We start from the raw sequence: 17,442 nt of genomic DNA, 5'->3' as shown, positions 1-17,442 counted from the left end.
AGAAAGATAACATGAGTTACTAAATGCAAGGTGCTTAGAATCCTGTCTGGCACATGGCAATCACTGATTGTTAGATAATATTATCACCATTATCTCTAAATTCTTAATAAAATTAAATGACGCTGAACACACCTATTAGGCAAACTTATAGCCAATTATTTTTTTCTCATTTAAGAAATTGTTTTTTACCATATAACTTGAAAGGCAACTCCCACCAATGCTTAGAAAAGCCAAAGTACAGTAATCCTGATTTTCTATGTGTGGAGAAAAAAACCTTCAACAGTAATAAAAATCTATGAACCCAAGGCTCAAGACCATAGCTACATTTTCTTTGCAAACTTAATGTTAAGGGATTTATGGTATTGTGAGATTTTTAATTTCTAGGAAAGGGTACCAGGAATTCAGATAACTAGAGAAGACTGATGCTCCACCAAAATAAATAGGAGAAAGTCTTGGATCACAAGCCAAGGTTAGTGGCAGAATTGGTGTTGAAAGCATGGAGCCAAATGAGTAAACCGAGAACTTGGAGCCAAAACTAAGCAGGAGCAGAGCCACTGTTAACTACCGAGCCAAGCAGGTTAGTTGAGAAGGAGTGCCATGGCTCACTGGCCAAAACCACAGGAAGACACACCAGAGCCAGCATAAGCACGGACAAGGTTCCAGTGATGACAGGAACAATCTGAGCTCGAGTCAGAAGGACAGGGTTTGGATATGGCTTACTGGCCAGAACTGCTTACCCCCTGCCTCTTTTGTGGTTGTCAGTCTTCAAACTAGACTTTTCCAAGTTGTTTTGTTACACATGGAAGGTGTAACAGAAGGTCTTATTAGACCATCTGGCAGGTCCTTGTTTTCCTGCTCCATTAGCTGTCTCTCAAGTCACTCATTGCCCAGTTACCATCAGTATTTATGTAATTCCAAAGTAGTATTGATTATATCAATATACTCACACTAACATTTATCAAACTTTTATATCCAGCAGACACTAAGCTAAAAATTTCACAGTTATCTTATTCAAAGCTTTAATGTCCCAATGAGATGCTGTTATCATCCCCATTCTACAGATGAGAGCCCAGAGTCACACTGCTATCAAGTGTCACTTCTGATTCCAGAGACAACTTTTATACTATACTGCCTCCTTTCTTATGCTGCTTTCTCTACTTTCTATTAGCAGATTCTTTGCTACTGAAAGGACTGGAAATGAGTGGGAAGCTATTGCAGGTAAACTGCTGACATGATGAACTGAGCAACCTGGAACATCATCTTCCCCAGGGAACCCAGAAAGCTCAGTAAGAGCAGTTGAAGAGGAATGAGCAATACTTAAATTCTCTTTACTTTCAGCAAACAGGGCCATTTCCTCCTCTTCAATCACTCTTACTGAGTTGAGAGCAGTCCCCGCTGCTCCTGTCAACTACTGCGACCTGCTGTGGGGAAATTATGCAGAAGAAAAAGAAAGCATAGACTTTGTCTTTGAAACTTGGGAGAAAGGAGAAAAAAGAAGAGGGAGGAATTCCCAATAGAGAAGAAAATGTTGGTATACTATTAACTATCACTAGTGGAATAAAACCTGCAAATAAATACCTGATGTCAAAAGAGAAATTAAACGCAGAAATAAAAAAGAAACAGAATAAAAACAAATTAAAATATGCAATTCTTCCCAACTCTACTACAAAAAGGTTTTTTTCCTATTTACACAGACTCTCAAGAGATTCTCAAGAGACACAGATCTGGTCAATAAAAACATGATGGCCCCAAAATCTATGTATCATAACTGAAAACAACATGCAGTTATAATCACAGAGTGAGAAGGGAAACTGGGGGACACCAGCATTGGAAGGACAAGCAGAGCAAGAAGACATCTCAAAGATAAGTGAAAGTGATACAGTTGAAGAGAATCAAATGTGGTAACACAAGATTGAAAAATACCCTCTTAATTTAATAATTAAGAAACCACTCATCTCAAGAGCATGAACAATCAAATGACAGACTATATACCAAATTTTATTAAGCTTATTCTGAAATGGACATAGAGATTGCCAATATGAGGTACACATTCAAAAATGCATAAAGGGAAGGGGGCGGATAGTAAAGGAATGGGAATACCCCAATGTGCAAGACACATTCAAGCCTGGAAGGGTTCTGACAAACAGGAGAAAGAAGCAGAAAGTGAAGACGATATAAGTGAAGACAACAGGGTAAGGATGGGATGTGGCTGAGAGCTTAGAGGGGCTGGGCAGGAGGCAAATACATCCACTGAGACAGAAAGAGAACAGAAGCATGCATGCAGGGATGCATGCCCAGTGTTTTTAATTTTCTCTTTAAAGTTAGAGTTAAGTTGCCTAAGAATGAGCAAAGAGAAAATAGAACAGGAAATGGAGGAATTAATGAATATTTTAAAATAAATTTGGTGGAAAATGAAAGAGAAATCTGACTACAGATTTAGTGCATTATTTCCTTCAGGATGAAGGTTTGGGAAGTGGACAGTCAACACAAGTGATATCCTGCCTGAGCCCTCATCCCTTCATTCTCTTGTGTGTTCCCTCTTCCACAAACACAATGTGTCAAGTACCTTCTATGTGCTGGGCCTTAGGGACAACATGAGCAAAACAAACAGGGCAAAACAGAGTTTTATGATATAAGAAACCAACAGAACAAACTGACTTTTATACAGGAGTTCACAGCCATGGAGAAAATATAGAAAAATTGCCTAACTCAAAATTGAAGGGACAGAGAAGACTTCCTCTGAGAAATAACAACATTTGAGACCTGAAGAAATGGTAGTTGCCTTGGAAAGAAGTGAGTGTGCCCAGAGGGAATGACATGCAAAAAACCCTCCAAGGAACCTTGAAACAGAACAAGTCATTTCAGAAGACCTGCAAGTTCCACATGCTAACTATAGAGTAAAGCAAGGCTGGAGATGTTTGCAGATGGGGCCAAACTCATGTACAGCTGGTAAGAATAGTGGACTTGACCCTAAAAGCAACAGTAATCTGCACTTGTAAAAGAACACTCTGGCAATGGTGTGTCAAAAACCTTAGAAACAGGCAAGAGTAGGTACAAGGGGAACAGCGAGGGGCTAGTAAGGATCCAGGTGAGAAAATGGATGGTAGTGTGGATGAGCATGGTGACAGTGAAGTCAGACAGAAGAAAGTGAACATGTTAAGAGATCTGAGGTGCAAAACCACCTAAAATACATAAGCCAGATGGGGGGAATGAGGATAAGAAGTGGAGTGTGATGTCCAAATTCCTAGTTTGGGAAACTAGATGGATAGTGAGTGATACCAATTACTAAGAAGAAACAGGTTTGGTAGGAAAGCTTTTTTTTTAATTTAATTTTTTTGTGTGTTTGTTTAAGTTTGTTGAGTTTGAGGCACCTGTGAAGCACCCAAGGAGACATTAAGCAACTGAAGTTATGATCAGGTCAGAAGCTCAGAAAAGAGCTTTATGGAGACAAAAGTTAGGGAGTCAGAGGCAAGGGGGAAATAGCGTTTCAAGAATAGCCAATAGTGTCTAAAAAGGATGAGAAATAAAACTGGTGAAAATAATTCTAATGAAGACTGAATAGGATGTATCATGAGTCGGAAGTAAACAAAAAGTTCAGCTATGATGAGAGGAAGGAAATGGGAGATGGAAAAGGCCAGACAGGACAGGTGAAAAATGGAGTTAAGAAGTGTATATGATGTGTTGGATCGAGGAATCTAGAAGAGTAAAAAAGTGAAAAGTAGGGAAAAGTGATTGGAAAGAAACCAGGAAGGCCACAAAGTTTTGATAACACTGAAGAATGGGAGTAAGAGAATGAGAAAACTGGAGTAATAGAGGCTATAATGGGACTAGGATGCCAAAGTTCCATATTTCAGAAGTGGAATGGGAGTAAATTATGTTCAGGTTTAGCATTCAACCATTGTCAGGTAGGGAGAGTGAAAGAGGGCACAGCAGTGGTCAAAGTTCCAGGAATAGAGAAAGATGGATTTGACAATTTCTTGGCTATGATATCAAAGCACAAGTCAAAAAAAAAAAAAAAAAGGCAACAATAGCAAAATTAGACAATGGCACTATATCAAGCTTTAAAACTTCTTCTATGCACCAAAGAACAAAGTCAGCACACTGAAACAAAGATACACAGAAAGGTAACAAAGGGCTGGGATGTAGGTCAGGGGTAGAGCAACTGCCTAGTATGGACAAAACCCTAGGTTCGATCCTCAGTACTGCCAATAAAAAAAAAAAAAAAAATACTCAAAGCAGTAAAAAATATTTGCAAATTCTATATCTCCTAAGGAGTTAATATCCAGGAAATGTAAAGAATTTCTATAGTTCAAAATAAATAAATAGCCTAACTAAAAAGAGGGCAAAGTACTTGAACAGACATTTCTCCAAAGATGACATAGAAATGGCTGAAAGATATATGAAAGAGTATTTCATATCATTAATCAATAGACAAAAGCAAATCAAAACCACAATGACATATCATCTCACTACCATTAGGATGGCATTACTATTTAAAAAACCAAAATAGCATGTTAGTGAGGATGGAGAGGGAGAAATTAGAACCCTTGTGCACTGTTGGTGGAATTGTAAAATAATGCTGCTGCTATGGGAAACAGTAGAAAGGTTCCTTAAAAAATTAAAAATAGAATCACAATATGATCCAGCAATCCCACTTCTGGGTATGTATCTGAAAGAATGGCAAGCAGAATCTTAAAGAGCTATCTGTTCACCCAAGTTCACTGCAGTATGATTCATAGTAGGCAAGAGAGAGAGAAGGAAACCAAATGTCCAATGACAAATACATGGATAAAGAAAATGTAGTAAATATATGCAATAGAATATTAACTAGTTAGCTTTTAAGAAGAAGGAAATCGTGCCACACGTTATAAGATGGATGAACCTTGAGAACATTTTGCTAAGTAAAATAGGCCAGTCACAAAAAAAAAAAAATACGATTCCACACATACAAGAGACCTAAAGTAATCAAATTCATAGAAACAGAAAGCAGAATGGTGGCTCCAGGAGCTGCAGGGAGGGGAGGAATGAAGAATTGATGTTCAGTGAGTATTGAGTATCAGTTTTATAAAACAAAGAAGTTCTAGGAATCACAGCAATATGAATATACTTAACACTAAGAACCTGTACATTCACAAATGGTTAATGTGGTCAAGTTTACGTTTTTCACAAGTTAAAAATAAGTGGAGGGCTGGGGTAGTGGCTCAGTGGCAAAGCACTTGCCTAGCATGCATCAGGCACTGGGTTCGATCCCCAAAACCACATAATAAATAAATAAACAAGGAAAGAAAGAAAGAAAGGTATTGTATCCATCTACAACTAAAAAATATTAAAATAAATATAAATAAATAGATGGAGCTAAACAGTATCAAAGCAGGCAGAAGAAAAGTTTGAGAAAAAGAAACACAAAAGGACAACAGGGGTTTTGCATTTGGGGTGGCAACCTTAAATGTCAAAGGTGGAGACAGAGCAAAATGACTGGCTCCTACCACAGCGAATTCAAGCTATTTCAGAACCAATTTAGAGTGAGGCCTCTTCTGGTGCCAGAGACCTAATGGCCCTTTTCAAAGTCTCAAGACTCTAAGGGCAAAAAAATATTACAGTACCTCCGAAGACATCCTGAACAGGGGTCACAGCTACTCAAATTTCACCTAGTCAAGGAAGCAGCAGTAACTCCCAGTGAGTGGGACCATCCTCTGACCAAGCTGATCCTGGTCTAGCTCTGAGTTCCTGCAAAGGAGGTACAGGAGCCTCTCCTTGAGGGCTCATGTTAGTTAAAAAAAGGAGGAGAAGCCAAATACTACATGTATCATATTTTATTTATTAAAAAATCTATGCTGTCCTTGTCTTTTCTGATATTACTGTCTTTTCTGATATACGTTTCTGAGGTCTGCTTATTTCATTAGATGCTAACTAATGAAATTTAAATGCTTAGTCTTGAAAATACTTAGAAAAGAAGATGCTCCAACTTATACAGTTGAAGAACAGAAGATACCATGCTGCATCATAAAGTCATTTCTGACAGTGGTAAATTAAAAACAATCACAAAAGTATCCATGTGACTCTCTTCCAATGAGGAAACCTACAATACAAAGCACAGCCATTCTGTTTTCTGTTTTACATAGATTCAGTGTTGCTATAGACTTAAGATGTAGCACTTAATTCGCAAAAGACTGCGACCCATTGGCTGCTTAATAGTTTCTATGATTTTTTATATAAAAAAAAGTGAATCCCAGGATTATGTATAGCTGTAATGCACTAATAAAAATGGGGAAAAAAAATTAAAAATTCTCTGTTGATTTAAATCTTATTTCCATATTAAAATGGAAAAGGAGCTCCAGCACATTCTTCTCCCTCCAAGGCTAATAAATATACATAATTGCACTGAATTCCTTATTCAAACAAAAGGCTTGAAAGTTTTTGTTTCATTGAAATTGACCTAGGTTAATGGGATAGATGGAGATGGTCAGAGGGAATGGAAGAAACAGCTGGTAAGTGTCTAGCAACCAGAGTGATGGCAGATCAAGAGATCATACTAAGAAAGAGCAGGAACAAAATTCCAAGGAGATATTTTTCACAAGTTAAAAATAAGTGGAGGGTTGGGGTAGGGACACATTATATGTGTCCTAATTCCTGTCTGAACTTGAAAGAGGACTTTACTTTTTGTGTGATAGGCCTCAATTTCTTCAACTACAAATAAAATGAATAAAAACAGCTTCACTTCCAATCTCATTAGAATAATCCATATCTATTGAAGTATGAGTGTAATAGCTCCATATAATTTTAATTGTATAGAACTGGTTACAATAAGAAATCTTTGTCTTGGCTTTTGGCTTGAATGAGTTTTTTTGTTTGATTGTTTTTACATCACAGTATTTTAGAGGGAAAAGAACTGCTGGGTAAAACTTCAACCTGAGGCTCTTTAAGGCTGTTTTGCGGTTGGAGAGCAGGTGGGGTGGGACTGTTGATATTTACCAGTGTTTCCCGTAGAGCCAGTGGCCTCCCCATGTCAGCAGGCAGAGCCCAGCTGTGGTTTTCTTCCAATGATTTCGGAGTGTTTTAAAGAAGACAGTCATCTTCTCCTGGAGATCTGCTAGATGAATAGAAACAGGAAAATAGGCGAGCAGTAAGGCTGCAGCCCGAGCCGCCCGGCTCCATCAACCCCGTCTCCTTCTCCCTCCCCTTCTCCTCTCCGCCTTTCCACCTTGCTTCTTTCTCCCCAGCCGTCTCTCCTCCCAAGCTCAGTCTCTAAATTTAGATCTCAACTTCTTTCCCCCACCCCGCCCGCTCACCTGCGTGTCCGGTACCCGGACCGCGTGGCCTGAGGCGCCGCCTCCCCTCCCCCAACCCGCACCCCCTCCCCGGGGGTCCCGAAGGCTGCCGCCGATGCCGCCGCCGCTGCCGCCGCCTCCCACAGAGCACCACAGAGCAGACGCTTCACCGCGCGATTGAGCTGCCGAATTATATGAAACAGCTGATAAGATGAGCGACAATTTAAAATCCAAGTGATCCGAGAACACGCACTGAGCTCTGGCCCGCTGAATTCAAACTCCCGGTCACCTGCTTCCCGCAGACAAACAGCTATGACTCGGCATTAATTCATCCCGCTGATCAAACTCTAAGACTGCAGTTATTAGGTTTTTTTTTTTCTTTTTCTTTTCTCCTTTTTTTTTTTTTTTTTTTTGATTTAGGTTTTTCTTTCATTTTCATTTTTTTCTTTCTTGTTGTTTTATTAATTTTTTTTTTACAAAATATGTTTTAAATTTTTTTTCTACTAATTTTAGCTTAAATTTTTTTAATTATTATTATTTTTTTTAAATCTTTTTCTTTTTTAGTTCCTATTCTTTTTCTTCTTTAGTCTTCTCATTTTTCTTATCCCCCCTTTTTTCTTGAATTCTACCTGCCTACTCTCATTCTCTTTAGAGACTTCTTCCCTTCCCTTCAAATACCTTTCCTCCCAAGCATCAAACTAATTTATAGGAGTAAACAGTAACTCAGCAGTCAAACAGAACAAGAAACAACATGAGCAGCTTCAAAAAACAAGGAAGAAAAGGAGTACAAACAACGCAGGACAGCCTAAATATTCAGGAGGACCTAGAGTCATCAGAAAAATGGTCATATAAAGAACTCAAGGAACACCTAAGACAGATGGAATGGAACCTTAAAGAGGATACAAGACAGCAAATTCAAGCAGCGAAAGAACACATTGAGAATGCATTTCACAAACAGATAAAAGAAGAAGTTAAGCATCTTTATCAGGAGATAGAGTCTATAAAAAATAATCAAACAATAATTCTAGAAATGAAGGAAACGATAAACCAAATTAAAAACTCAATTGAGAGTATCACTAACAGAGTGGAGCAAGTAGAAACCAGAACATCAGATAATGAAGACAAAATACACCATCTTGAAAAGAATCTAGCCAACTCAGAAAGGCTGGTAAAAAATCACGAGAAAAACATCCAAGAATTATGGGATAACATTAAGAAACCGAACTTGCGAGTAATCGGGATAGAAGAAGGTACAGAGATTCAAACCAAGGGAATGAGAAACTTACTGAAGGAAATAATTACAGAAAACTTTCCAGAAATAAAAAAGGAAACAGATATACAAATTGAAGATGCATACAGGACACCGAGCACACAAAATCACAGTAGACCAACGCCAAGACACATTGTTATGAAGATATCCAATATACAGAACAAAGAGAAAATATTAAAAGCTACAAGAGAAAGGAGACAGATTACATTTAGGGGTAAACCAATACGGTTAACCACGGATTTTTCATCACAGACACTGAAAGCAAGAAGGTCATGGAACAATGTATTTCAAACACTGAAAGACAATGGATGCCAACCAAGAATTCTGTATCCAGCAAAATTAAGCTTCAGGTATGACAACGAAATAAAAATCTTTCATGATAAACAAAAGTTAAAAGAATTTGCAGCCAGAAAACCAGCATTGCAAAGCATTTTGAGCAAAACACTACACGAGGAAGAAATGAAAAACAATAACCAAAACCATCAGTGGGAAGTGCCGCAGTAAAGACAGAAGGCAAGGGGAAAGACAATCATGGAGAGACAAACTAAATTTTTTTTTTTTTTTAAAAAAAGGATAAACAATCAAACATGGATGGAAGTTCAAACCACATATCAATAGTAACTCTGAATGTTAATGGCTTAAACTCTCCAATAAAGCGACATAGGCTGGTATCATGGATTAAAAAAATAAATCCAACAATATGCTGCCTCCAGGAGACACATCTGATGGGAAAAGACATACACAGGCTGAAGGTGAAAGGATGGGAAAAAATATACCACGCACATGGTCCTCGTAAGCAAGCAGGGGTGGCCATCCTCATATCGAATAAAATCGACTTCAAGACTAAGTTAATCAAAAGGGATAAAGAAGGTCATTATATACTGTTAAAAGGAACCATTCACCAACAAGACATAACAATTATCAATATTTACGCACCAAACAATGGTGCTGCGACATTCACAAAACAAATTCTCCTCAAATTCAAGAATCAAATAGACCACAACACAATAATTATGGGAGACTTCAACACACCTCTCTCACCATTGGACAGATCCTCCAAACAAAAGTTAAATAAAGAAACTATAGAACTCAATACCACAATCAATAACCTAGACTTAACTGACTTATATAGAATATATCAACCATCATCAAATGGATATACTTTCTTCTCAGCAGCACATGGATCCTTCTCAAAAATAGACCATATATTATGCCATAGGGCAAACCTCAGTAAATATAAAGGGGTGGGGATAATACCATGCATTTTATCTGATCATAATGGAATGAAACTGGAAATCAAGGATAAAAGAAGGAAGGAAAAATCCTACATCACATGGAAAATGAACAATATGTTACTGAATGATCAATGGGTTATAGAAGACATAAAGGAGGAAATCAAAAAATTCTTAGAGATAAACGAAAATACAGACACAACATATCGGAATCTATGGGACACAATGAAAGCAGTTTTAAGAGGAAAGTTCATCGCCTGGTGGTCATTCCTCAAAAAAAGAAGAAACCAACAAATAAATGAGCTCACACTCCAACTCAAAGCCCTAGAAAAGGAAGAGCAAAACAACAGCAAATGTAGCAGAAGGCAAGAAATAATTAAAATCAGAGCGGAAATTAATGAAATTGAAACAAAAGAAACTATTGAAAAAATTAACAAAACTAAAAGTTGGTTCTTCGAAAAAATAAATAAGATCGACAGACCTTTAGCCATGCTAACGAAGAGAAGAAGAGAGAGAACTCAAATTACTAACATACGGGATGAAAAAGGCAATATTACAACAGATGCTACAGAAATACAGAAGACAATTAGAAATTATTTTGAAAATCTATATTCCAATAAAATAGAGGATAGTGAAGACATCGATAAATTTCTTAAGTCATATGATTTGCCCAGACTGAGTCAGGAGGATATAGACAATCTGAACAGACCAATATCAATAGATGAAATTGAAGAAGCCATCAAAAGACTACCAACCAAGAAAAGCCCAGGACCGGATGGGTATACAGCGGAGTTTTACAAAACCTTTAAAGAAGAATTAATACCAATACTTTTCAAGTTATTTCAGGAAATAGAAAAAGAGGGAGCTCTTCCAAATTCATTCTATGAGGCCAACATCACCCTGATCCCGAAACCAGACAAAGACACCTCAAAGAAAGAAAACTACAGACCAATATCTCTAATGAACCTAGATGCAAAAATCCTCAATAAAATTCTGGCGAATCGAATACAAAAACACATCAAAAAAATAGTGCACCATGATCAAGTAGGATTCATCCCTGGGATGCAAGGATGGTTCAACATACGGAAATCAATAAATGTTATTCACCACATCAATAGACTTAAAGATAAGAACCATATGATCATCTCGATAGATGCAGAGAAAGCATTCGACAAAGTACAGCATGCCTTTATGTTCAAGACATTAGAAAAACTAGGGATAACAGGAACTTACCTTGACATTGTAAAAGCTATCTATGCTAAGCCTCAGGCTAGCATCATTCTGAATGGACAAAAGTTGAAGGCATTCCCTCTAAAATCCGGAACAAGACAGGGATGCCCTCTATCTCCACTTCTATTCAATATAGTTCTCGAAACACTGGCCAGAGCAATTAGACAGACGAAAGAAATTAAAGGCATAAAAATTGGAAAAGAAGAACTTAAATTATCACTATTTGCAGATGACATGATTCTATACCTAGAAGACCCAAAAGGGTCTACAAAGAAACTACTAGAACTAATAAATGAATTCAGCAAAGTGGCAGGATATAAAATCAACACGCATAAATCAAAGGCATTTCTGTATATCAGCAACAAAACTTCTGAAATGGAAATGAGGAAAAACACTCCATTCACAATATCCTCAAAAAAAATAAGATACTTGGGAATCAACCTAACAAAAGAGGTGAAAGATTTATACAATGAAAACTACAGAACCCTAAAGAGAGAAGTAGAAGAAGATCTTAGAAGATGGAAAAATATACCCTGTTCATGGATAGGCAGAACAAACATCATCAAAATGGCGATATTACCAAAAGTTCTTTATAGATTCAATGCAATGCCAATCAAAATCCCAACGGCATTTCTTGTAGAAATAGATAAAGCAATCATGAAATTCATATGGAAAAATAAAAGACCCAGAATAGCAAAAGCAATTCTAAGCAGAAAGAGTGAATCAGGCGGTATAGCGATACCAGATTTCAAACTATATTACAGAGCAATAGTGACAAAAACAGCATGGTACTGGTACCAAAACAGGCCGGTGGACCAATGGTATAAAATAGAGGACACAGAGACTAACCCACAAAGTTACAACTATCTTATATTTGATAAAGGGGCTATAAGCATGCAATGGAGGAAGGATAGCATCTTCAACAAATGGTGTTGGGAAAACTGGAAATCCATATGCAACAAAATGAAACTGAATCCCTTTCTCTCGCCATGCACAAAAGTTAACTCAAAATGGATCAAGGAGCTTGATATCAAATCAGAAACTCTGCGTCTGATAGAAGATAAAGTTGGCTCAGATCTACAGATTGTGGGGTCGGGCTCCAAATTCCTTAATAGGACACCCATAGCGCAAGAGTTAACAACTAGAATCAACAAATGGGACTTAATTAAACTTAAAAGTTTTTTTTCAGCAAAAGAAACAATAAGAGAGGTAAATAGGGAGCCTACATCCTGGGAACGAATTTTTACTCCTCACACTTCAGATAGAGCCCTAATATCCAGAGTATACAAAGAACTCAAAAAACTAGACAATAAGATAACAAATAACCCAATCAACAAATGGGCCAAGGACCTGAACAGACACTTCTCAGAGGAGGATATACAATCAATCAACAAGTACATGAAAAAATGCTCTCCATCTCTAGCAGTCAGAGAAATGCAAATCAAAACCACCCTAAGATACCATCTCACTCCAGTAAGATTGGCAGCCACTATGAATTCAAACAACAACAAGTGCTGGCGAGGATGTGGAGAAAAGGGTACACTTGTACATTGCTGGTGGGACTGCAAATTGGTGCGGCCAATTTGGAAAGCAGTTTGGAGATTCATGGGAAAGCTGGGAATGGAACCACCATTTGACCCTGCTATTGCCCTTCTCGGACTATTCCCTGAAGACCTTAAATGCTAGGAGCCACAAGCATATATACGATGTATGGCACCTTTGGTTGTAAAGTGACGCCAGCTAGCCACTGAGATGATTATGTTAAAATTTACATTCATATGCAAACTGGACTCCCGCTGTTCACCTTGGCCTGCTACCGGACTCAAGTTACGGGACTTTACGGGACTGCTGGAGAGTTTCCATTGGTTGGGGAAGGATAGTAGGAGGGAATTCCGGAGGAGGTCGGAGGAGACGGGGGGTTCCGGGACGCGCGGTTCCGGTCGGACACCCTCGTGGGAGGACCGGTTTTTGACTTGCTGGCGCTGAGAGTGTTAGCGGCTTTTTCAAAATAAGGTTTTGTTCCTGCTTGATTGGCTCGTGATTCTGTGCCCAGCCAAGACTGCGGCATTTGGCGGCCCGTGCGGGGAACGCCTGAAGCTTAGAGGTGAGTAAATTGCTCGCCCCTGAGGGAAGGCGACAGGATGGATGACCTTCTCAGAAAACAATGTGTTCTTGTTTTGATTTATTTTGTTTTCATTTCGAGCTCCCTAGCCCTAGAATTTTCTCAGGCGAACTGGAAAAAATGGTTGGCTCAAGGTTTGAAGTTATTCAGCCCTGAGAAAGAGAAAATTGATACAACCATTGTCTGCTCCGTCTTTGTTTCATTCTGCTTCGGCTTTGTTTTATCCTACCTTATTGGGTTAGGTTATAGTAGATTAGAATCCAATAAAAAACAAACCGAAAAACTGTTAAGTAAATTGTTAGAGGTCCAGACTATGGTAGAAAAAACGCTAGGTCAAGCAAAAGAGAAGGTCTCTCAAGCTAGTCAGACAGAGGAGAATTTAAAGAAAGCAAGCTTAGAGGACAAGCAGCCATCAGGTGGAGAATTACAACAGGAGGTTGCTACCAACTCCGTTCTATCACCAGAGGGCGTAACTCAGCCAACAGCTCCATCTACCGCTGAGCGGCCCTCAACTACCGTAGTTGATGGACGGAATTCTGAGGCAGGACCCCAAAGATTAGCATGCCCTGTACTTGAGCAGGCAGGAGGGCAACGAATTCACCGTGCTTTAGATTTCAAAACAATAAAGCAATTAAAGGAGGCTGTAACGACCTATGGGCCGCAAGCTCCCTTCACAATAAGCATGGTTGAATCTGTTACCAACTTGGACATGACACCAGCAGATTGGGCTAACATGTGTCGATCTGTGCTAAACGGAGGACAATATTTGTTATGGAAGGTTGCCAATGAGGAATTTTGCATGGAGACAGCTAGGCGAAATGCAGAAGCTGGGTACCCTCAAAGAAATATGGACATGCTTTTGGGGAAGGGACCTTATGAGGGTCAAAGACAACAAATTGAATATGACCCTGGTGTGTACGCACAAATTGCTGTAGATGCAGTTAGGGCATGGAAAACTTTACAGGGGCATGGAGACTTACAAGGTCAATTATCTAAGGTAATACAAGGAACTAATGAACCTTATGCTGAATTTGTAGATAGACTTATTCAGTCAGCCTCTAGGATATTTGGAAATACAGAACAGGTAATGCCATTTATAAAACAACTGGCTTATGACCAAGCAAATCGTTGCTGCAGAGAGGTCATTAGACCATGGAGACATGAGGATTTAAACACATATATTAAATTATGTAGAGACATTAATGAACAGGGGCAAGTCTTAGCAGCAGTACAACAGGCTTTAGATGCCAGGCCAAGAACATGCTATAATTGTAATCAAACAGGACATTTTAAAAGGAGTTGCCCCATAAGAGGAGGGTTTAACAAAGCTGGATATCAAAGGAATAGAATACCAGGTATTTGCCCACGATGCCGTAGAGGGAGACATTGGGCTAATGAATGCCGTTCTCAAACCACCATAGAGGGTATTCCGTTATCAAAAAACGGACAAGGACCAAGTGTTTACCCACGATATCGTGGAGAAAGGTATCAAGCTCCATTGCCAAAAAACGGACTAGAGGGCCCAATGCCCCGGGGCCCCAAACCACAAATATATGGGGCAATGGAGGAACCCAACAGCCCCATCAAGGTAGTGCCCAGGACGCATTATCCATTAAATCCCTCATCAGACAAACTAGAGGGAGCGCAGGGCTGGACATCTGCGCCTCTGCCAGAGCAGTACTAACCCCAGAGATGGGAATTCAAATCATTCCCACAGGAGTAAAAGGACCTCTTCCCAAAGGAACAGTAGGCTTATTATTGGGACGCAGTTCTTCTACACTAAAAGGACTTATGATAAGTCCTGGGGTAATTGATCCCGATTATGAAGGTGAAATAAAAATTATAGCTAGTTCTCCAAGAGGTATATCAGTAATTTCACCAGGAGATAGAATAGCACAGTTATTAATAATACCCAGCCTGCATGATAAATTTTCCAGTTGTAATGTAGAAAGAGGTTCCAAGGGATTAGGCTCCACAGGTGTAGATTGGGCTATGCTGTCTTTAAATTTAGATTCTCGCCCAATGCTAAAATTAAAAATTCAAGGACATGACTTTAATGGGCTGCTGGACACAGGAGCTGACCTCAGCATCATATCTCGTCAAGAATGGCCAAAACATTGGCCATTACAACAAGCCACTCAAACGCTTCGAGGCCTAGGAGTGGCAACAAATCCCCATAGAAGTGCTATGGTATTAGATTGGAGGGATCCTGAAGGATGTGAAGGAACTATACAGCCCTATGTATTGGATCATCTTCCTGTAAATTTATGGGGACGAGATGTCCTAGATCAATTAGGATTGACATTAACAAATAACATCAATCCTAACGCGCCCACTACTAGGGCTAAACAAGGCTTTAGGAAAGAAAAAAGATTAAGAGAACAAGAACAAGGTATGACAGCACCTATTCAAATAGATCAAGAAATAAATAGACATGAATTGGGTTTTCAGAAAGGGCCACTGAGACAATCAAAATTACTTGGAAATCAGAAAGACCAGTGTGGGTTCCTCAGTGGCCCTTGACTAAAGAAAAGATACAAGTAGCCCATGACTTGGTCAGACAACAGTTAGCGGAAGGACATATACAACCTTCCGTATCCCCCTATAATACTCCCATTTTTGTCATTAAAAAGAAATCTGGTAAATGGAGATTATTACAAGATTTAAGAGCCATTAATAATGAGATGGTTATTATGGGACCTGCTCAATCAGGGATTCCTCAATTGTCTGCTTTACCAAAAACCTGGCATGTTTTAGTTATAGATATTAAAGATTGTTTCTTTTCAATTCCAATTCATCCCGAGGATAGTCCACATTTTGCATTTACTATCCCTGCACTGAATCATGAAGGTCCTGATCAGAGATATGAATGGAAAGTACTCCCTCAAGGGATGGCTAACAGCCCAACTATGTGTCAAATTTATGTTAATAAAGCAATCCAGCCACTTAGAAACCAAAATCCTGAACTACAAATATTTCACTATATGGATGATGTGTTACTGGCACATAAAGATAAAAACACATTACTAGAATGTTATGCCACACTTACAAATTTATTGAAAAATTATAATCTAGAGATAGCAATAGATAAAGTACAATTAAATCTTCCAATTAATTATTTAGGAGTTCTATTATCCTCAACCATGGTCCGTCCACCAAAAATTCAAATACGAGTAGATCAACTCAAATCACTTAATGACTTTCAAAAGTTATTGGGAGACATAAATTGGATAAGGCCTTATCTAGGCATACCAACAGGAGAGTTAGGACCTTTATTTGATATTCTAAAAGGTCCATCAGATCCAAATTCACCCCGCATGTTAACGCCTGAAGCAAGAAAAGTATTAAAAATCATTGAAACATATATGGAAAATATGCATTTGGATAGAATTGATATAAGTTTGCCTTTATTATTTATTGTACTACCAACAAAAAATATTCCTACAGGAGTATTTTGGCAAGAAGGTCCATTATTGTGGATACATTTATCTTATTCCCCTAACACTATTCTTACTAGATATCCTGAGGCTGTAGGACAATTAATACTCAAAGGAATAAAAGCAGCTAAGGGAGTGTTTGGGATTTCTCCCAATAAAATTATTACTCCATATACTATGGATCAAATTGATGAGTTAGCTAATGAGTTAAATACTTGGGCAATAATCCTGTGTAAAACTAGTGTTTCATTTGATAATCACTTACCATCTAATCCTTTGTTGTCTTTTTGGTCTAAGCATCCTGTAGTTTTTCCAAAAATGACAAGAAAAACCCCTATCATAAATGCTCCAAATATATTCACTGATGGGTCAAACAATGGTACAGCAGCAGTAGTTACTCCTGATCAAACTTTTACATTTTTAGTACCCAAACAATCAGCTCAAAAGGTAGAGCTTAATGCAGTATTACAAGCTTTTATGATGTTTAAAGATTCTGTATTTAATTTATTTTCTGATAGTCAGTATGTAGTTAATGCTATTAATTCCCTTGAAGATGCTGGTAGGATTTCCCCTTCCTCTACTGTTTTCTCTTTGTTTTCCGCTATACAAAGTCTAATCTGGGACCGAAAAGATCCATTCTTCATAGGTCATATCAGGGCACATACAGGATTGCCTGGAGCCCTTAGTATGGGCAATGAACTAGCAGATAAATCTACACATGACATACATATTTTCTCCACAATAGAAGAAGCTATAAATTTTCATAAAAGGTTCCATGTCAATGCTAATACTTTACAAAAGCGTTTTAAAATAACTAAAGAACAGGCCAGACATATAATAAAACAATGTCAAAATTGTGTGACATTTTTACCACAAGTTAATC

The 17,442-nt window shown here is 38.4% G+C and overlaps 1 protein-coding gene across 3 annotated transcripts in view; it reads right to left on the bottom strand.

The window, feature by feature from the left end:
- AGK (acylglycerol kinase) overlaps positions 1–17,442 on the bottom strand; it is a 97,200-nt gene that overhangs the window by 72,835 nt on the left and 6,923 nt on the right. For all 3 annotated transcript variants that reach the window (XM_081283027.1, XM_081283028.1, XM_081283029.1), the window contains exon 2: positions 6,973–7,090. In XM_081283027.1, coding sequence (XP_081139153.1) covers positions 6,973–7,073 — 101 coding nt within the window. In that variant the 5' untranslated portion in view covers positions 7,074–7,090. The remainder of the gene's footprint in view (positions 1–6,972; positions 7,091–17,442) is intronic.

This window comes from Spermophilus citellus, assembly GCF_964194105.1.
Source record: "Spermophilus citellus genome assembly, chromosome: 3".
NCBI lineage: Eukaryota > Metazoa > Chordata > Mammalia > Rodentia > Sciuridae > Spermophilus > Spermophilus citellus.
This window is presented reverse-complemented; position numbering and strand designations above follow the sequence as displayed.